The sequence below is a fragment of the Bicyclus anynana genome, chromosome 7, assembly GCF_947172395.1.
Source record: "Bicyclus anynana chromosome 7, ilBicAnyn1.1, whole genome shotgun sequence".
In the NCBI taxonomy this organism is placed as follows: Eukaryota; Metazoa; Arthropoda; class Insecta; order Lepidoptera; family Nymphalidae; genus Bicyclus; species Bicyclus anynana.
In genome coordinates this window covers 3230049-3253354 of record NC_069089.1, presented here as the reverse complement: position 1 = coordinate 3253354, position 23306 = coordinate 3230049, and the positions used below count along the sequence as shown (strand labels likewise).

The 23306-nt window shown below is 34.9% G+C and overlaps 2 protein-coding genes across 2 annotated transcripts in view; both read right to left on the bottom strand.

Moving 5' to 3' along the window:
- LOC112058216 (sodium channel protein Nach) overlaps positions 1 to 5754 on the bottom strand; it is a 32687-nt gene extending 26933 nt beyond the window's left edge. The window contains exons 1-2 of the mRNA XM_052882630.1: positions 5674 to 5754; positions 1637 to 1782 (exon numbers count right to left, since the gene is read on the bottom strand). Of these exons, the coding sequence (XP_052738590.1) occupies positions 1637 to 1782; positions 5674 to 5754 (227 nt within the window). The remainder of the gene's footprint in view (positions 1 to 1636; positions 1783 to 5673) is intronic.
- A 13516-nt stretch (positions 5755 to 19270) lies between these two features.
- LOC112058139 (neuropeptide FF receptor 2-like) overlaps positions 19271 to 23306 on the bottom strand; it is a 50865-nt gene continuing 46829 nt past the window's right edge. Inside the window, exons 8-9 of the mRNA XM_024098821.2 lie at positions 21856 to 21936; positions 19271 to 20133 (exon numbers count right to left, since the gene is read on the bottom strand). Coding sequence (XP_023954589.2) covers positions 19957 to 20133; positions 21856 to 21936 — 258 coding nt within the window. The 3' untranslated portion in view covers positions 19271 to 19956. The remainder of the gene's footprint in view (positions 20134 to 21855; positions 21937 to 23306) is intronic.

Genomic DNA, 23306 nt, shown 5'->3' with positions numbered 1-23306 from the left:
ATTAAATTATCGCGAGTTTAAGGCGGGATTATATTTGTCTGACGTGTCGTGTCGTGACGCATCAGAACATAATCGGTATCATACATTTTGTATGCCACACACTATCAGCCATCACGAGCACGACATGTCACAACACATAAGTGTAAACGTTGGTGTAAATGTATGATACCGATTCTGTCCTGATGCGTCGCGACACGACTCGTCAGACAAATATAATTCCGCCTTTAAATCGACTTTATTGAAAACCTGCTTCTTCTAAATATAATATTAAAGTGAAAGGTCAGTTTTCACGAAATATCGCAAAGGGTATTGACTTAAAAAGTGGTAGTTTTCTGCAAGAGGGCCGGATTAAGAAGGTCTAATATTATGTACCTATAAACACGAAAAGTACGGATGATTTGTTTTTATTACTCCTTCATGAAAAACTACATAATAAATGAATTTGGCTGAAATTTAGAATGGAGATATATTATGTACACGTGTGTAACACGCTACTTTTTAAGCCGATTTTTTTTTTGCGAACTAAATGCGTGGTCTAAGTCGCGACCGTTCTCTAAAATATTATTATTATGAATTGCGCTAATTAATAATAAATATTATTGTTATTCCTAACTTTTATGTGATACCGGGAATAAAACGAATCTTGACACCACATTCAGAAGGACCGACTGAAAATATTACGGTGAAAACTCAGTTTATAAATGCAAAGGCATAAATATAAAGGAAGATGAGGGAGGAGAGATCAGGAAATATGTAATATTTACATACAATATACTCGAGTATTTGCTGTTCGTTTCTGTGCATTCCTCAACATCAATATTTATGTTCTATCAATATTCATTCGTCAGTCCGTTCGTTGCTTTAATATAATTATGGACGACTGAGATTTACTTCGCATTTTTAGGATTCCGTAGTCAATTATCCCTGTCTGCGACTATTTGGTCGTTGGGACCAAGTACTCGATGTGTGATTAAAGTGTTTTTCAAATAAAATGGGTACGGTGACAGTGGTGGTGGTTCATAATACATACTATTATCGTGAATCGCGGCAAACTTTTAAGAGTGAAACGAACTATCACCCGCACGTACATGAAACGTAACGTACGTGTTACAACCTATATTCAGCTCACTGTTGAGCACGAGTCTCCTCTTAGAATGAGAGGGGTTAGGCTAATAGTCCACCACGCTGGCACAATGCGGATTGGCAGACTTCACACACGTAGCGAATAAGGAAAATTCTCAGGCACGCAGGTTTTCTGACGACGTTTTTCCTTTGATTTCGTTTTTGGATTGAGACACGTGATAATTAATTTCTTAAAATGAAAAACACATAACTGAAAAGGTCGAGGTGCACACATTTAACCGGAATTGAACCTACTCCCTCCGAATTAAAGACAGAGGTCATATCCACTTGGCTATCACAGCTTGCGTGATGTATACGATATAAGATAAACCAATGATGTTAAAAGAAAAAAGAGGTAGATCGGTTACATAAACCACATTCGATGTTTACAACTGGCACACTATTCCAGGTTTCAGGTTTGCTAATTAGCATAGTTTTAACTTGCCACTTCCGGCCCGCGTATAATCTATCTACCACATTTTTTTTGTAATATCATTGCAATAAACACACTTACTCAAGGTTGCCTTCGTTAAGAGCCGCATAGTTGAAGGTACAGCAATGGCCATCGTATGTCTTGATAAGGTTGAACATCTCGTTACAATTCTTAGGGCTTCGGTTGAAAGTGCAGTATATAAGTAGGTCCTCACACGTTTGGTGCACCTATAAAAACGCCCACACACGACCATTAAATAACAGAAAGACAAAATTTTTTAAAATTTTTTTTTTTATTTTATTATCGTTTATATAACTGTAAGCAATTAAAAACACGGTTATTTTGAAATCACAGACAGTTTAATTATATTTATATGCATGTATTGACTAGCCTACGTTATCGCCTACGTTCGTGTGGAATTCTGTTTATCACAAATCCCTCGGGAATTATTGATCATTCTGGCATAAAGTAGCCTATGTGTTAATTCTGCGGATAATCTATCTCCATTTTAAATCACAGCTAAATCGGTACAGTATTTGCGGCGTGAAAGACTAACAAACAGGCACGCATAAACACAAACATTCGCCTATATAAAGATAGTGAGTTATGTTTAATTCAAGAATCTTTTATCTATATCTACTAATGTTATAAAGAGGCAAAGATTTTGGCATTTTAGAATTTAAACTATCGTGAGTGTTATTCATATTAATTGATTATGAAACACGGTTAAAACTCACGTGATATTAGGTCGGAGTATGCCCGACTAGTTTCGAACCCATACGGGGCCCTTAGTCATGAGCTGGTTCTTGCATCGCGGCACGATCCAAACTCATTGGCATTGTAGGGAATCTCTAGATAAGAACCGATTTAAAAAAATATATACCACTACTAAGTCACGTTATTTGTGACTGTCACAGGCTATCCCCATTTTGTCACGAGGGAATATCAAAAACCGTGAGGAAATATCATACAAAGATGAAAATGGAGGTAGATATCCGCTAAGAACGAATTTTGCGGCAGGGCCGGATTAAAGAGATCTAAGGGTGGACGTAATCGCAGGGGTCCGCTAGTTCTAAGTAATATATCGTATCGTACTCTCCAAGGCACGAGGGTGTACATGTACAGCCGTGAACTTCCATAATCCGTACTGACTACAACCTGGGACTCAAACTTAGGACTTTGTGATCAGGCGCGTAAACTGACCACTGAACCAACAAGGCAGATGAGCTAGGTTTGGCTTTCAACCCTAAAATGCAAAATGACGGCAGTAAAGCTTTTTTAATATTACAATGTAGCACCTCTTCCATTAAAGTTTCAACGGTGAAATAGTGCTGTTTCAAAATTTTCATTATCTGTGAGAAATTGCTTAATTTGCTGATAGATTTGCCAAAATTAGTCAATTCTGGAATACTACGGTAAAATTCCTCAATGTCCGACTGAGTTTGGTTGTAGTATTTCCTGAAAAAAGTAATGGATTAGAAATAGTCTTAAGCAAATGTGTTATAAAACGTCGTATGACATACGTGTGCTTTGATAATTACTGCCTCTGCCTTCTTACGAGGCGATATTGTATTGTAGCTCTCGCCTTTGGCTCGAGCTGCAATATCACCTCGGCTGTAATTTTCAACTATAAGTTCTGTGTTTAAAACGACTTCCTGATATTTCGATTAGACTCCATATTATGTACATTTGTCTACCTATGGTGTCAATGAATACAAGTATGACACCTCGGAACTGGCCCCATGATTTATTTATTAAAAAAAATTAAGTGTCAATGATGGCGACGAAAAGTGATACAATATCTTGAACTTTCATGATTTTTTTTTATGATGAACTTTTTTAGAAATGCTAGGTATATTAATATGTAGCCCATATTAATATACCTAGCATTTCTAAAAAAGTTTAACATTTTGATTGTTTCTTGTTGAATTACTTACAAAATCCTCGTAATAGTCTTCGTCTGTTTTAGCGAAACCAAATTGAAATTGCAAATGCTGACAGCGGGGAAGGGAACCTGATTTACTTTGCAATTCGCATTTATCTGAAAAATATAAAATATTTTATACGTAGTTCACGTTGTCATGAAAAATTCTTTTCATCATTATAAAAGAATGCCGATATCGGATTGGTTTTAAAATCGGTTTATTCTTTTAGTTTCTTTTAAGAATATTTTTGTTATAAATCTTTTAAATATTACCAATATCCTCTATAATAATTATTCGGAAAAGGCTGTCTTAGGATTGTGTACGACAATATTCCAGCGCCCTCGACAGAACTGCAAACTCCGACATGGATGAAACTCATGAACTCGGTTTTTTTTCAAGATCTAGGATTTTTTTGGTATAAAAATTAGCCTATGTGTATCCAGGGTGTAGTGTCTGTGTATACCTATATTCACTGTCTCATATATATATATATATATATACTCGGAGTGGAGGGGTAAAGAGCCACTCTATCATTGTCGTTGGTGGCGATCGGACGTCCGGTGCACTCCATAATAGTGTAGTGATGAAGCAGTTATTTACTGCTATTACAGTAAGGACAATGGAACACACAGGGTATTATCTATCTTCGTTTTAATTTTCAGCCAAATCTGTTGAGTAGTTGCGACGTTAAAAAGCAACAGACATCCATACAAACTTTCGCGTTTATTATATTAGTAGGATATTATGTGCTTAGCGTAGGGTTTAAAAATATACCTGAGTAGGTACAACCGTAATAGGTAAGCCGTATAGCCCAGTGGAAAGGACCTCTGCCGCCGATTCCGGAGGGCGTGGGTTCGAATCCGGTCCGGAGCATGCACCTCCAACGTTTCAGTTGTGTGCATTTTAAGAAATCAAATATCACGTGTCTCAAACTGTGAAGGAAAACATCATGAGGAAACCTGCATACCAGAGAATTTTCTCAATTCTCTGCGTGTGTGAAGTCTGCCAATCCGCATTGGGCCAGCGTGGTGGACTATTGGCCTAACCCCTCTCATTCTGAGAAGAGACTCGAGCTCAGCAGTGAGCTGAATATGGGTCGATAATGATGAGGTACAACCAGATAAAAATCAATGTGCGATCATCATTAAATTATTCAATACAGAATGATTGATTATCACAGCGCTCTCAAATTGTATTGAAAGCATAAACACTAATTAATCTACTTCATGTTGTTAACAATACGTTCGTTCACCCTTATATTGTGAATATATTCAATGTTCATTAGTCAAATTATAATATAGCCATAACCATACATTAGCAAATTAGTTAAAAGCCTCAATAGCTCAACGGTAAAGCGGTCGGACTCATCACCGAGGGGTGGTGGTATGATCTCCGCCCCGTTGGACTATTGTCGAACCCAATACAGCCTTTCAGTCCTAATACAGCCTTTCCCGACTAGTTAAAGGGGAATGAGAATATAGGCCATGCACAGGAACTTTACAATCTAGTACCTCCAGGCTTCATCTCCATTTTACCACAGAACAGCGAAACGCCGTGAAAGTTGACATCCTTTTGTAGTCGACGTAGAGTAAACCCGCACTAAACTTTTTGCATCAACGTTTCTATTTAGAACTGGTATTTCTTAACACGTACAATTTGAGCATCTTCAAGGCGAAAGTGAATAGAAAGAAAGAAGAAAGAAAGAAAGGAGGACAAAAAGAAAGAAATATCTTTATTTTTAAGTTAATGCCACATATCACAATATTAAAATCTAAATAATACATAGCTCAACCACCCAAACAGTGGAGTAATAAAAGAAGAACGTCCTGTAATATGCGGCATAGCCTAAAATAGGCATTTTCTAGGCAAGCGCGCTTTATCATAGACCTCATCGTTGTTTTCCATCAGGCATGATTGACGCTCGTTTGATGAGCGTTAAACAGTCGGTTTTAGTCATTATCTTCATTAAATATCAGCATAGTGATCTTTACAAAACTAAACATTATCCCTCTTAGCCTGTCTACCCGCAATGAGGCAGCATTGTGGACCTAAAATCTATATATTCTCTTCTACAAACATACATTCAGCCGAACGTAGTACCTCCTTCTTTTTGGAATTCAGTTAAAAATAGTGGCAATATAATGAATGATGAAAGGAATAGCTTAAGGGTGAAAATACGAAACTAAAACTCACCCTAGTTATAATTTGATCGTTCTTGTATCTACCACTTATTACACACATGTATCCAATAGATGCCAGCACGTTGACAAGCATTACTACAGCCCAGATCCTGAACCTGCGGCCTTCCAACCAAGTGAACTGTTTTGTCCCATGCAGAGTTGTAATATTTTCAAAAACAGATTTCGGGTGCCAACATTTTGTTTTGAGTTTCATTTTGATTGGTTGCACTTGATGGAAAATATGTATTTATGTGTCCACCTCGAAAAAGTTCAAATAAAAGATTTTTTAAAATTGGTCCACAATTAACACTGCTTGTGGAACACGTCCTCTCGTCGTCACTGACAGATCGACACTACGTGACACGTGTTATCAAACTACCCTCATTAGTAGGCTCGCGGCTTCACGCACAAATTTCCCGTTTCCGTGTAAATACGGGAATAATATATAGCCTATGTTCCTCTTTGATAATGTGCTAATGGTGAAAAAAAAATGAAGTCGGTTAAAACGTGAAAATATGTAACAAACAAACTTACATTAATAATATAGGATTTCTTAAAAGAAGCGTCACAATATCTATCAATTTATTTTTTTGTAGCTTTAGCGTTTTATGTTATGTAGTCTTGACTCTAGACAGACACCAAGCGTAACGATAGTAAATTCATTAATAATAACGACTCGGGTAAAACTTTCACATAAGTTAAAATAAAATTTGATTGTACTTGAGCAACAACAGAAATCCTTTTAAAACTACTTTCCTTAATAACCTTAAATCAATTAATAAGTCATCAAAGTGAAGTCTGCAATATGAAAGTAAATTGCTTTCAAAATTCAAGGTTAGCTTAAGATCCCTACTTACTTTATACTTAGATACTTCTGTCTATGAAGTTATGAACATGAAAGGGTAACTATCTTACGGACTATTCACGCCCGTTCGAACTTCGACGCCAAATAGAAACTACGTTGTAGGAAGTTGAAGCTTATATGGTTGTTTCCATTGCTGAATATATCTTCTCAACACCACGTCTTATTAAGTCGCCAGCATCCAGCGGCTCTTTGCAACCCACTCAAAGTCGTCTGTCCACAAAGTGGGACACATAATATCAATATCTATGTCCACACAACAAGAGAGTGAAATTAGTACAAATAGTATTCTCTGTGCCTAGTGGGAGTTTTCAATATTTTCATACTGTTGCTATCACGTTAACGTAAACGTGAATTTATATGGAATTGAAACAGTTGTGCAGTAGTGTCACTAGATGGCGCTGTTTCAATATCATAGAAATTCGCGTTTACGTTAACGCGATAGTAACAGTATCAGACTGCCACTAAGTCTTCTGGTTAATAAGGTTGTCACACAAACAAAGTCACAGGCTTCTGCTAATTTTATTAAGTTACTAATTGACCTGGCAAGCTTTGTACTGCCTAGGAATTTTTCCGTCAGCAGAACCACCTGTTGGGTCCAATTGTGTTTTCTAACCGTTCAAGAACTTATTAAAATAAGCACACGTCCAAATCAGTCCAGTCGTAAGGTGACAAAACCATGAAGAATTAATATAATAATAAGATTTGATTTCTGAAAATGCAATTAACTACGATACCAGATTCACCAGGTCAATTAGTAACTTAACAAACTCTTAGTTTATATAAAATAAGGAAGGTCTAGTCATATCAGGCTCACTTTCTATACACGGTGTCCCGTAATTGATGGATAAAACGTAAACGGTAGATACATCACCTAATTATCTAAAACTCATTTGAATAGTTTTCCAAAAATTCCTAGGGTGACCATGTTATATATTTTTTTTTATTGAAATTTTTCATTTCAATTTTTTAAGCGTATCATCTTAATGAAAGAAAAATAATTATTGCTGTCAAAGCTACAAAACAAATGAAACATTATTTATAAAACTTAATAATAGATTATTACGTTGGTAATTTATTTCGTAACATTTAACAAAAATCAGATCTTTAAAATCATAATTACAGCAGCTACAGCATTGAAAAAACTGATTCAAGATAGAAAAATTTGAAAAATCCGAAAAAAGAATATAACTTGGTCACCTTATGGATTTTTGGAAATCTAACCAAATTAGTTTTAGATTATAAGGTAGTGTATCTACCATTTGCACTTTATTCATAAATTACGGGACACTCTGTATATTGAGTGTCCCATAATTAATCTATCAAACGCATGTGACACAGATCACCTAATTATCTAAAACTAATTTGATGGTTTCTAATTATGAACAGTAGAGTGACCAAGTGTATATGTATTAGATAGTTCTGGAACTGTACAATGTCTAATCAACGGTAGACTGGAGTTCCAATCAATTTGGATTACAGTCACTTACCGCTGAGCTGCGTGTAGAGTGACATGGGAATTAACACATTTCCTGAGCGTAACTATTATGTGGGTAGATTTAACTGATTGTGCATGCCCAAGGAAGATATTATGGGAATGATAAATTTAAAGACAATCTGCATAATTATACAGACAGACTCACTTACCTTAAGAAATAGAGTCTTGTAGTTAGAAGAGGGTTAATGGCTATGACATTCTTATTTAAATTATTTAACCATCAAGTTGACTGTTCTGATTTGATTCAAAGATTTAATAGCGCATTAATGGGCCTCGATATCCTTGTAATCTGTTATATCATAAGACCTACAGAACAAAATTAGGCAAATTTTCTCCCATTCCTCGGATGTCGGACCTATATAATGAGTGTGTGAAACATCAAAAGGATATAGATTTATTCCACAATAATCTCAATAATTTTAAGCACTCAGTAATTGATGTACTGAATGCTAATACTTAATAATAATATTGTGACATCCTATAATGACTACTTATAAAATTAATAATTTCTTCCTTTTGACATTTAATATTGAAAATAATTTAATTATGTAAATATTGTATTCTTAATGTATTGTAATTTTAAGATATAATTTTCTTGTTTATTTTTATTTAATTTTGTGACTTATTTTTTGTTAGCTTTTAGTTTATTGTAATTCGACATTTTTAGATATTAATTTGCATTGTATATTTTGACATTTCATTGCTGACAACTGTAGTTATGACATAAGTTATTTTAATTAGTGAATGCTGTGTAACTTAGTATATTAATGTAAATTATTGTCAAGTGACATTGTATCAGCTGTTGGTTGTCCTTATTAAATAAATAAATAATCTTATGGATGTATATATCTGAAATAAAGCTTGTGTTTTTTTCTCTCATTTATTTACTTACTAAAGAACGCCCGCGACTTCGTGCACGGATTATTTCCGGGATGGAAAATAAGATGTGTTTTTTTTTTAATGCAAATAGGCTCGCGTTTGACCATGATCTAACCTGTAAGTGTAGATACAGTCTAAGATGGGACACGCTTGCCTAGAAGGTGCCTATTCACTCTTGTTTTTGTTTTGTTAATCCAAAGTAAAATCTATTTCCATTCCAAATGTCAGCCTAATCGACATCGAATGAGTCTATTGTTATTTTTTTCGAAGATTAAAAAAAAGAATTAATACATTTTTTTAGAATATTAAAAAAAAGTTGTCGGAACAAAATGTTGTCAAAATTATTTTATGCCTGGTCTTCCAAAACTGACTCAATCATGGCTCACCTACTGCTTAAAATATTTTCAAATACTATTAAGTATGTTTTCCTTCATTATTTAATATAAGAAACTTATATACTCACCTAAATATATCTATCAGCTAAATACAAAATTTGACCCAAATCTGTCTGTGGACATAAAAAACCATGCCATAAAAATTCAAACAATTTTTATTTCAAAATTAGTAATAATATCAAGTAGTAGTAGTAATATCAAGGAAAAGAGAAAATCCGGTGATAAAAAGCAAATAAAGTAAACTGAAAGAAATATAGCCTTCCGCGCCATTTATCGGGTCGTATTTACTAAGCCATTAAAGAAATCCACTACGTATCTACGTAAGATCATGGAAAAGAAACTTAAGTAAACAAAGTTTTTATTACAAGAAGCTTTTTATTAAAATACAACAAAATTGGAAAATTTATGCGGCAGAATATACAATAAAAACATTAAGTTAAATTTTTATTATCTACGATTTATCTTATTGTGTGAATATTAGAATAACCAATTTAACAAACAATGATAAGTTGGCCTATATGTGTATGTTTATTAATCTATGGGTTGTTGTATGTTTATAAATATGGGTTCATAATGATGAAGTCTACTAGGTAGAGTAAAACAAACTACAACCCTCTATACCTTCCCTTTAATTAGCATCATAAACATTGACCACAATATTTGTCTCACGTATTAAATTGAATATACCCGTGCCATGTCCTTTCTCCTATTTCAATTCTAACACAATACGTTCACAATGTTGTCTAATGAAACGAGATTAGCGTTTATTACCGACTCTTTTTCCCTCACGAGTGTATCGTTTGTTCAGAAGACGTTTATAGTGTTAACATAGTGAAGTGTAATCAACGAAATCGTCTATGATTAGTCGCACACATACTTCGGTTGCTCACATACACACACAATCATATTGGCGAGGTATTGTCACGCAAAACTTACACTATCATGATGTTATGGAAAATATGTAGGCCTAACATGCGTCAATGACATATCTCATGAAAAGAAAAAGACATTTAGAATAATATATAAAAATGAATCCATATATCCCTTGGTCACGCCATCACGCGTGAACGGCTGGACCGATTTCACTATTTTTTTTTTGTGTTTGTTATTGTCAGAAGAAGGATTGACGTGACTTTTAGCCGTGTTTTATAATAAACTAGCGGACGCCTGCGACTTCGTCCGCGTGGAATTTAGTTTTTCACAAATGCCTCGGAAACCATGGATTTTTCTGGGATAAAAAGTATCATGGATTTTTCTGGGATAAAAAGTATTTCTGGGATAAGTAAGTAAGACTATGTGTTAATCCAGAGTAAAATCTATTTCCATTCCAAATTTCAGCTAAATCGCTTCATTAGTAGCGGCGTTACAGAGTAACAAACATCCAAAAAACCAAACATACTACCAACATCCATACAAACTTTCGCGTTTATAATATTAGTAGGATTAATATGAATAACACTCACAATAGTTTAAAGTGTAGTAGATAAATAATCCTTTTCGCGGGCTGAGTAGTCCTAGTACCATCTTAACAACACAACAACTTTATAACAAGAACAACAACAATATTATTTTTAATATTTTATTAAGTAGTGTGCATTTTAAGAAATTAAATATCACGTGCCTCAAACGGTGAAGGAAAACATCGCGAGGAAACCTGCATACCAGAGAATTTTCCTAAATCTCTGCGTGTGTGAAGACTACCAATCCGCATTGGGTCAGCGTGGTGGACTACCCCTCTCATTCTGAGAGGAGACTCGAGCTCAGCAGTGAGCCGAATATAGGTTGATAATGATGATGATTTGTAATAAACCTAACGTTTGCCGAACTTATTACATAGTGCTCTCTCTGTAATGAATCAGGACTTTCATAGGGCCGAGCCGAGTTAATTAAATTATAGGATTAAGCTTTCATGGCAATACGTAGTTATTTCATAGCTTATTGAACAGAAAATAAAACTAAAGGATAAAGTGCTATTTTTAAAATCTCATTTTGTCACTATGTCATTATGAGCTCTCTGGCCTAATTCACTATTTTGGTCTTTATTATCAACTTATTGAACAACAAAGTGTCATTTACATAATGAATGATATACACCGTAAGTACCGGATGACTTGTAATTTGCATTATAGTACGTGGATGACATTTTGTCAATTAATTTGTTTTTTTATTTTGATGGGTTGATAATAAAAACCAAAATAGGAAATAGGCCAGCTGTGAGCCGAATATGGGTTGATAACCAATGATTTCGGACGCAATACATATACACACAATCATTATATTATTATTATTGGCAATAATATTGTGAACTTTATTGCCAATGTTACTGTGTGTCTGTGAGGAACATTTGTAGTTAAATATTAAACAAACGGTCGATGGACTAATCAAAAAACTTATAAAGTTCTAAAAGTATATTTTTCTTTAAGCTTTACCTGATATATTTTTCCTTAAGCTTTACACTGATGTAAAAATAGAATCAGGTACTAAAAAATACGTGATTCTATTTTTACATCAGTGTAGGAAAAATCTTCGCCGGGAAAACTCGGCAAGTCCTTGCGGTTCGATTGATCGCTTTATTTGTATGAGTCTATTTAAGTACAAACGACCCAGGTTACCCAAGTATTTAGTACTTGCTAATTAAACTGTCGTACTAATTTCTGGATGAGGAAGGCGGAGGATCGTGTGTGGTGGCGCGCTCTCGGAAAGGCCTATGTCCAGCAGTGGACGAATACAGGCTGTTGATGATGTTGATGATGACTAATTTCTACCATAGACCACTTTCTACACTAAGCTTTTCTACATGAAATTAAATAATCAAATACACAAAAAAGACGGGAGTATGAGAGTCCTCATTCGCATGAGAGTTAAAAAAGCGATACGATTAAAATCCAGCGTAGGCTTTAACTAACGTTCTTAATTTAATTCATGGTCAATTTTCAATGCCCAAAATTGAAAATGCAATACAGCTCTATAAAAAAGCGTTTTAAAAAAGCTATCGTGTGAACATAATTTCTGAATGCATTTGTTTTATTTGAACGAGTTTTAAACATACGGTAAAAAAGCTCTAGTGCGAATGAGGGCCTAAAAGTTGTTATTTCAGCTAAATTCATGACTGTCAGGGGATTTCAAAATTTTAATTTGTTAACTATCAATTCCATTTCATATTCCATTGTTATGAACCCTTTATGATTTTAAATGAGCACATGAATTTCATCCTTCCCTCGTCACTCGAACCCGTAATACAATATAGCTGTCAAAGTGTCAACTAAGTAACGAGGATCGTCAACACTACCATTCCGCCGTTTAATTATCTGCGATTACATACAAGATATTTCTTTCTTAATACTATCAAACATAAAATTATACTCTTAGACGCATGAAACAATAAAAACCGGACAATTGAAAGAAAGAAGTAAGAAAGAAAATAAATTTATTAAAATGTAAAAGTTACAGACAGACAGTACTCTATCCTTATGATGACATGTCTGTCTGTAACCCTTAAAAAGAAAGGGTGTACAGCTCGCCATTTTTTTCAAATGTGATGCGGACTTATCCACCGAGACTTCCATACAAATTTCGTTTCTCTTCTTTCAACATTCTTAGTCATAAATTCAAAAATCATAAACATAAAATTAAGTCAATGACGTTCATTTATACGATACCGTTAAATCAAAATTTGTACCGCAGACGTTTCTCGCTTATAGCTATGTATGCTTATGCTACCTGTTTTGTTGTGATTTAACAACAAATAAGATAACAGAAAGTTTAAGTATAATTTTGGAGTATCCTAAAAAACGACTTTACTATTTTGATTAAACCAATTACTTAGTAAGTGTCTCATCGAATATCATCTGCTGACTTTTGTATGGTGCAAGCAATGGGTACTCTTCACCGCCTTACATGAAAATATTGGAGATGAATTGTTTCATACTTTTTAGAAAGTGATTTTTGAGTAGGCGTATTTTAGTTTTCAAATTATAAATTAAGATTTATATAATATAATTACAGATAAACAAAAAATTTGCAGATATATACCGCAGCTACTATTTAAAATTACAATTAGTTAAAAGTAGAAAAAAAAGTGAACAAAAAGCTTTTCCGGATTACGCCGCGTGAAATACGCTTTTACAAAAATTCAAGCTGAAAAATTTCAAGTCACAGACTAAAATGAAAAATTCAGACGTTTACAAAAAAGGGAGTTAATGTTGTAACATTCAAAATTGTTTGATTATGTTGTAACATATCAAATTGTGTCTTATAATAGTAATAAATGTTGATAGAATAAGTGTTTGAAAAAATGTTTCAAGTGGGAAACCATTGCCTACAACCAAGTATCGGCTTACAATGCACGTTTTCTAGGAACATGCCCCACAAGCGCTATCCAGTGACCATTAATCAGAGGCATGTGATAAACCTCGTGTGCTTGTAACTCGACCGGCTATCATAACTTTCGCACCGAAACACAGCTTAGTTTCAGAATAAAGCATATGCGTTGTATTTACCCAGACGAGCTTTGCCTTAAATCAAAATACCTAACTAACAGAAATTCATGAGAGATATTCGTCCTCTTATAACTTTGACTACATATTTATTACCTCACTGTATACACACTGCAGCGCTGGATACGTGATAAATATCAAAATAAACATGGACCTATGTTTTTTTAGCGTACTGAACATTTCTCAGAATGTTATATTGACATTATAATTAATATTGTAAACTTTTTGATTTTGACATTTTATTTATTTTATTATTATTGTAAATTTTTGGTAAATTTTCTTAGATTTAAGTGTAGGTTAATCTTTTACTTTAAGTTTTTAACCGGACTCTGCAGTGCTGTGAATGCCTGTAAAAGATGGCTGCAGTAGTCCAAGAATTTTGTAACTGATTTATATATAATGTTGTCTGCTGTCATTGTTGGCATAAACATACTGAAAAATATTCCTTAGAAAAACCCAGTGCATAAGACCGACGCGTCGTCGTTGGTTAAGTCAAATTGACGTCACCGTTGGTGGATCAAGTGTTCTTCGCGGCAATCCAGTAAGCAAGAAAGTAAGTTAGTCAATACTAATCTAAGTGTACATGGTTTAAGATATCACAGTGGTTGTTTTTAATAACATCGTAATATGTTAACTTGTCTATCATTTATCGTTAGTCTTTGTTTGAATCGACGACTTATTTGCACTTTTTATTTCTGATCAACGGTTAGCGTTAAAATGGACGCTTCATCTTTAGAGAGTGGAATAAAATTACACGGTAGGTTTACAATGTTTAGTAAAATAATAAATGACCGTACAGTTGAAGAGATTCAATCGTAATTCAATATTTTTTTTTTATTAGAGCACTGTTTTATTGATCAGATCATTCAGTGGTTAGGTTAGGGTACATGGTTTTGGATCTAGAAGCTGGGTGGTCAATAATGCTACAACCCAATATACGAGTAGAATGAAATACAGAAAAGTTTATTTAGAATTACACATCACACAAATAAAACAAAAATATCTCGGATCAGCGTTTTAAGCAGTCGGTCTCGGTATTTATTATAATTAATATTGATCGTATATGTTAATTTATCACTACAAATCCCTAAAATTAAAATTAAAAAGCGCCCTTCTCTTATAAAAGAGCTTGAAAGCCTGCGATTTTTAGCTCCAAGATAGAGGTTATTTTACTGATGATAATGATATAGCTGATTATTATTTAAAAGGAAACTTCTAGAGTGAAATAATGAAAATGAAAGTTAGTATGAAAGTCTTTCATTTTTCAAATCATATGCATTACTGTTTGTTTTAACGACCGTTAGTCACAAGTTTAGACTAGCTTCAAAATGTGAAGCAAAATATATTAATAGCTGATCGCATACTTATTATACAAGTAGTACCATAGAGTTCGATTGGAGGGCTGTGGCTTTGTAAACTTTGAGGTAATTCCCTGAAGAGGTTTGGTACGGTAAAGTGTAGTGTAGGTGCAACTTAATCTTTACTAATAATACAAAGAGGTAAAGTTTGTGTTATAGGGGTAATCTCTGGATCTATTGAACCGATTTTGATAATTCTTATACTAATAGAAAGCTACGTTGTTTGTGAATGTCAAAGGCTAAATTTTATCATCGTATTCCTATGGTATCGGGAACTACGCGGGTGAAATCGCGGGACTTCTGCTAGTGCATTTATAACACGATATCTCGTTCGTCTAGTGTAGTAGGAGTAATAGTCTGCGCTAAATCGCGGATGGACGGACGGACGGACGAACAGACGTATATGACGAAACTGAGTTCCTTTTGGACTACGGAAACCTAAAAAAGAGGGAAGCGAGATATGTGTGGCATCAGTTATCTGAGTTTTTATGTACTAAGGGTAAGGTACTGAATACTTAAAAAAATTAACTCCATAATAATCGAACCAAGGACCGTTACATAACAAAGTTGCACTAAGGAGAAAAACATAATGGTTGTTAAGGCTGTTTACTAGAAAAGCTTCGTAGTTCGTTCCCTTTCAGAAGCAGGCAACGAGAAACTAATTAAACTTGTTCAATTACATAATACAAATAAAAACCTATTTTCTAGGCTAGTCAAATACAATTTTCTTTTACAGCAGTAAAATGTTTTGATGAGAAATTAAATTATTTTATAAATTTTCCAAATGATTTTTTCATTTATTTTTTAAAACTTTACAAGTTAGCCCTAGACTATTATCACCTGATGGTAACTGGTGATGTAATCTAAGATAGAAGCGGGCTAACTTGTTAGAAGGATGGAAATCCACACCCGATTCGGTTTGTAACCGACATCGTACCGGAACGCTAAATCGCTAGTTACAAACCAAGCTAACATTTTACAACGCGACTATTTAGTCACTGGCACCAACTACTCAGTCCAGCCCCCTAGCCAAGTAGCACGTCGATTCTCTTTCTACAATCGCTAACGCTTAGAAAACTAGAATAGCCTACGAAATTATCCGCATGAAATTCAGTTTTTTACTAATACCGCGGGTTTCACGATTTTTTCCAGGATAAAAGTAAACTATACTATATTGCTCAAAGACCTCCATGTTGTAGAAAAAATTCAAACAAAATCGGTTCAGTTGATCTAGAGATTTCTTTTTGTATTTCATAGTACCAACACATTTATGACCAAAAATTCTAAACACATTCAAGGATAGGTCACATTAGATATATTACGTACGTTACGAGTCGTCGTTATCAACCCATATACGGCTCACTGCTGAGCTCGCGTCTCCTATCAGAATGAGAGGAGTTAGTCCACCATGCTGGTCCAATCGGATTGGTAGACTTCACACACGCAGAGAATTAAGAAAATTCTCTGGTACGTTACGAGTACGTTGCTATAATCTGGATAGAAAATCAGTAATATTCAATTTACGGGATCATCATCGTCAACAGTCCATGGATATACTGCTGGACATAGATTGGTCGTTTACACACCTCGCTCTTGTACTATAAGCGTCTAGCGGCTCGCTGCGACTCGTCATCCTCACAATCCTTTATGCTTTGAAATAGACGGGATTTGACGATTGTTTGTCACGAATACTGAATAGGCTATGAAACTACTAACATCAACATAGGCCATATTTTATTCCCATGCCGAGAATGGGAACTGTTAGTGGTCTGCTAGTATTGCAGGTATATTTATGTTACTCAATTTATTGGAGTGAAATTTTCTCGCTGGACAAAAAGGCTTTAGAATGCAAATTTGATTTTCACACAAATTCCTATTAATACAGCAACATTCCTATTGAATTTTGCATAAAAAGCAATGCAGAATGAACTACCAATTATTATTATTGTTTGTGAAAGTTAACCCGACAATATCCAATAATAACGCCCCCCCGGTGACGCCGTAGTGGTTCCGCAGGGAGCTATCGGCACCTACTCAGACAGAAAAAAGAAGCCAATAATAACTAGTTCAATTGAGTTTATTTTGTCGGATCTAAAGTGAAGAAAAATGAACTCTACACAGTCTTTTCTGGGTTTTGCGTTGATTTAGATTGTTTTTTCAAAAAGTGGCAAAGTGTACTTTGTAGATTCTCAAATGTTGATAATACACGAGTACTATAGTGAAGATTATGAATAACTTATTTGCATTATAGTAGAATATTGCTTGCTCTCTAAGGAATTATTAATGTTATGGTAATTTTTCATCTGCATGCATATCACGACATATTTTACAGTCATGTGGGAAAGTGCTTGTATTACTTTTGGATTATACTCATAATATAAATAAATATACTTAAACAATACACATCACTAACTAGCCCCAAAGTAAGCATACAGAGTAGCTTGTGTTATGGGTGCTAAGATAGTTGATATTATAATATTAATATACAATTATATACTACATATAAATACTTATATAATGTATAAATACACACAGACACTGGAAAACACCCATGCTCATCACACAAATATTTTCCAGTTGTGGGAATCGAACCCACGGCCGTGGATGCAGAAATCAGGGTCACTACCCACTGCGCCACGCGGCCGCGGCCATAATTTTATACTCTAATTAATGTTCTGGATTTATTAATAGTGTAACTATCTCAACTTCGTTTTATATATTCGTTTAAAGATATATAGAAAATTTTATTACATCACTAATGGTTGTCGCGACTACGCCTACGTGAAATTTAATTTTTCCTCCATCTTCTAGTGAAAGTCACATTAAAATCCGTTCAACACAGATAAACAGAAAAAAAATTAAAAAGCTTATTTGTGTATTGGTATCGTACGTAAATAATTATAAGCATGAGAAAACTCAGTTATTTTGAAATCACAAACAGACATTTTAATTTTATTAATATGTTTTGATATATGAAAGCGTGACGGTGAAATGATCTGCATGAATTTTGATATAGAGTTGATAATGTTTGCTCAGCTTTATATCGCTTCTAGCGGACGCTTTTACCCGAGTAGGTCATAATTCTGTGGAAAAATATAGCTTATGATACTTTCCGATAACGTAGTCTTCAATTGGTGAAAAAAAATCGATTCACCGTGAAAGTGAAATATACAAATTAACTCCCTTCGCATGTGTAATGTAAGTATTTACGAATATTCCAATAAAAGAGGGACTTAGCCGGGTAGGCATCTAAAAACGTATAAAAGCTGCAGCGACCTTTGTCCGCGTCCTCTGATTCGCGATAATTGATGACAACAAAATAATGGACAATATTTTTCGTGAGTTTGCATATTTTTCACACACGTGTATTATCAAACACGCATGTCCAGACGTGACTACAAATAATGGATACCAAATGCATTTTATTCATAGTAATTAAATATTTTTTACGTCAAGAACTTACTTTCATGAATGTACCCTGCCTTAAGATTAATAAAACTCTCGAACGTAACTTCCATTAGTAAATATTATTACGTATAAGTAAGTAAGTAAGTAAGAACCGTGACAGCCCAGTGGAAAATAGTGGATAATCCGCCTTCGATTTGGAGGGCGTAGGTTTGAATCCGGTCCGGGGAATGCCTCTCCAACTTTCCAGTTATGTGAATTTTAAAAAATTAAATATCACGTGTCTCAAATGGTGAAGGAAAACATCGTGAGGAAACCTGCATACCTAAGAAAATTCTTAATTCTCTGCGTGTTTGAAGTCTGCCAATCGGCATTGGGCCAGCGTCGTGGACTATTAGCCTAACCCCTCTCATTCTGAGTGGAGACTCGAGCTCAGCAGTGAGCTCGAGTCTCCTCTCAGAATGAGAGGGGTTGATAACGAACAAATATATTTGAGGTCAGGTAACCTCTTAACTGTACATGATGTATTGTATTAAAATCTTCAATGAAAAGTATTTTTTTCCAGAAAAAACTTATTCCGTCCCTCAATATGTAGTAGTCATATAACAAAATATACAACTAACTTTAATAGGTTATGTTGGAAATGACTTCCTAAATAAATGAACATCGTACTAAAATATTATGTATTTATTTTTACACATTATTTTACAATACAAAACATCGACTAGACAGTGGACACTTATATTAAAGTTAAATTAGCTTTTAAATTACAAGTTTTATGTACAACATAATATATTAACTTAAAAGCTACGATTTGGTTTCATTTCATTTCACTTTATAATTACAGGGCAATTCATGTACATATATTTTTATTAATATACAATTCATGTACAATGATGGCATAGTATGTGCGATCATCAGTGACGGGGCGTCGCCCCTCAACGATCGGATCACATGACCGATTATGTTATTGTTATGTCATCAAAGGCCTTCCCTGAACATAATTATACCAATACCATGTTACCTCAATGTTACGCTTTTAGCCAATGTAAGGCTTTCCCTGAACACATATTATTAATATCAAGTTTACATTAAATTTACGCTTTAGTCAACACCGCCATGAAGTTGTAGCATTTCCACGCAAAGCGTGCGCGGTGAAATGCGTCAAGACAATCGCGTTACGTGACACAGTTGTATCTTTGTATCTTGAATACTATGCTCATTTTTACGCTTCTTTTAGCAACGCTTGTTTAGTTAATAGAATCATATATCGGCAATATTCCGATGGGTAATAAGAGCTGTGCAACACGATTATCGCACCACGTTGCTTAGTTACGATACTGTACATCTTCCTTAACTATAAGTTACTTGTAGATAACACTAAGGTATCATAAACATTGACTTTAACGCTTATAATCAAGATGGCCGTGCCTTTGCAACATCTCGACTGATAAGGCATGCGCGGGCGCAGTGCGACGCGACGATCGCGTCACGTGGCTGAGTTGCGTTGTCGCTCGCGTTTCGATCCCTCTCGCTACCGGCGCTCCGTGTGTATGACCGTTGTAGCGTAGTGTGTTCATCTAAAAACAAAATCAATTACTTAGTACATTTCGATGACTTTGGCAATTTTTTCACTGCATCAAATCCGAAAATCGGAAAAAATTTATATTTAGAAAACACGGAACGAATACGGATGGTGATATACATCCGTGTCGACAAAAACATTGATCGCGTATTTTTAAAACTTTTTAGAATTGGAACGGACGTAATTTGGAAAACCTTTTATATTTAGTCGGTTTCGATTCAGGTTATTGAACTTTAATCGAATCCGACTAAATATTTAGCCTTAATACGTAGCCTTTCAGATACAACTTTATTAACCATTGTTAAATGAAAAATCATTAAGAGAAAAATACGTAGTTACTCGAGAATCAATATAATATTATTTCTGCTGATTGATGCTGATTTCAATATATTGTCCAAATAATAAATTAAGGTTTTACGCATTTCATTTATTACTGTAGTTTAATTTCCCTTTAAATGAAACCGTAGGAAGAAACGTAATTACGTAGGGGAATTACGTATTATACTACATTTTACTAAGAAATTATAAAACCTTGAGTTATTAGGTAGACGTAATTTATTTAAGTATGTTGTACAAAACACAATATGCTTAGTAGTGTTATAACTATATAAGGTGCTACAGCTAATTTTTTTTTTTAAATATTATTTGTAATCTGAGTAATCTGGCAATAATATACTGACGCACAGTGGCGTAGCTATCGCCTTATCAGCCGTATCAATGATACGGGGCTCCCAGACTACAGGGGCCCCGTAAGTGTGAATGCAAAGATTTAATCAACAATCTCTCTTAATCTGGTGCTTTTCGGAGAAAAAAAACATAAAAAAACTAAAGAAATTTTCGGGATTTGCCGCTCATCTATTGGGCCCCCCAACTATTTTGATACAGGACCTCTCATAGGCAAGATGCCACTGCTGACGAATTTTAACCCATTCAATGGATTAGCCACCGAGGAGTTTTCTGTATATTCAAAAGTATTAAAAACCGAGCTGAAAAGAGTCATGCATATTTAATAGAGATAATTTATCAGTTTTCCTGCCCTCCAGCCGGGCTACGGGATGGAATGCAAAATTAATTACACCCATTAAGCGAGCCTGAGTTTGGGGTTTGTTACATGTTAAGTGTATAGCGCACTATAGTTTACAAACGCAAAAATTGTTGCATTTTATTCTTTTTTTTTCAATAATTAAATCATCATACATCGTAAAAATATTTTCTCCTAGATGTAAGTATAGCTACACAGGGGATTAAAAAATAGATGAAAAGTACAAAAATGTACGGTGGCGGCGTTTTGTGGCTGTGGCATGGTTCGGGGACACTAAGCTTGACGTGCGTTGGGATCCTCTCAAAATATTGGAGAGGGGAGGGGGTTACTATTAACGGCGGGGACCCAGCACCAAAGGGACCTACGTACAACGACTAACCACAAATGGCCAAGTGCGGAAAATGCCCAGGAAAGAAGAATAACGTAACATTTAAATTTAAATTAAATAATTATTAAATTATTTCTTTAAATTTAATTATTTTTGCCCAGTAAATTTGTTATAAAATTAAAAAGTAGAGTTTGAAATGTTTAATAATTGGGTTTTAAAGCTTTCTTTTCTTTATTGTTATAATGGGAGCCTGCGATCAGTCAGGCATGCCTAATTTTAGGAATATTTTTTTTTACAAGCCCTTCACTTCAATCAAGATTGAAAGTTCCTAAGATTTATAAGCTTACGTGTAAGTAACAGCGCTTGTGGGGCTCGTGGTAAAGCTCGTAGTCGCTGGAAGACCCGTCGGGCTTCTGAGTACATCGCCACTAGAACAAAGATTTATCCTTTTACCCGATTACGGTAAAGCCAAAAGAAGGGTATAAGTAAGAGTACTATATAGGAATACCTTCATTAAACATACATGATAATACAGTGGGTGAGACCACGGCTCTACCTTAACCAAAATGGTCTTATATTATACCTATGCATTTCCATTTGTACCGCTTTTTATGTAGACGGGTTTTTAAACTGTCACAATAAGTCGTATTTTGTGAACACGCTCGCGCTTGATCACAATCTCACCTGATAGTGTATTATAATAGCTCCTTCATATTATTGTGAATAATATTACTGTTATTGTCAATAATGCCTATTGATAGAGCAAATAGAGTTAATATCATAGACAAAGAAGTCAATAGAAACATTATTGTGTACGCTGATCAAAAAGATACAGAACACAATAAACTGACTGATTTGACGGCCTCCGTGGCGCAGTGGTATGCGCGGTGGATTTACAAGACGGAGGTCCTGGGTTCGATCCCCAGCTGAGCCGATTGAGATTTTCTTTGGTCTAGGTCTGGCTGGTGGGAGGCTTCGGCCGTGGCTAGTTACCACCCTACCGACAAAGACGTACCGCCAAGCGATTTAGAGTTCCGGTACAATGTCGTGTAGAAACCGAAAGGGGTGTAGATTTTCATCCTACCCCTAAGGAGTTAGCCCGCTTCCATTTTAGATTGCATCATCACTTACCATCAGGTGAGATTGTAGTCAAGGGCTAACTAGTAAAGAATAATAATAAAAAAAAAGCTGAACCTTCACTAACATAATTATTTTAAGTTAACTGGTTACTTGTACTTTTCAAAAAGTTAAGGCTATATTTTCGTGTTCACAATACGTTTTTTCTTGTTTGGATCATTGTTGTGCACGGCACGTGACATTACTTCGAATTTCAAATCGCTTTGTTTTTATTTTTTTATAAAGTCACCAAAAAACAGTCCACTTTTTGGAGGAAATGTATTATGTAATGGATCCTTTGTGTTCGTCTATATACTTTTCTGTCTACGTATATTCGTAGCATATGATTATTACAGGCCAACTTCCAAGTTCCAAGGCTCAGTAGAAGTTCACACAAAAGGCCCGACGGATCGCGGATGTATCTGATAACTTCATAATAGAGTTGATATGACAGTCGGGGCGGGTTCCGTATATTGATGAGGAACAAACTTTGATACCAAATCAAATGTTCGCCAAGTCAAACAGATATATGAAGAGGAACTTTTTCAAAAAAGACGTATTTATTATTAGACGGAGAGCCTGCGTTTGCCATCCATCTATACTAATATTATAAAGCTGAAGAGTTTGTTTGTTTGTTTGTTTGATTGAACGCGCTAATCTCAGGAACTACTGGTCCGATTTG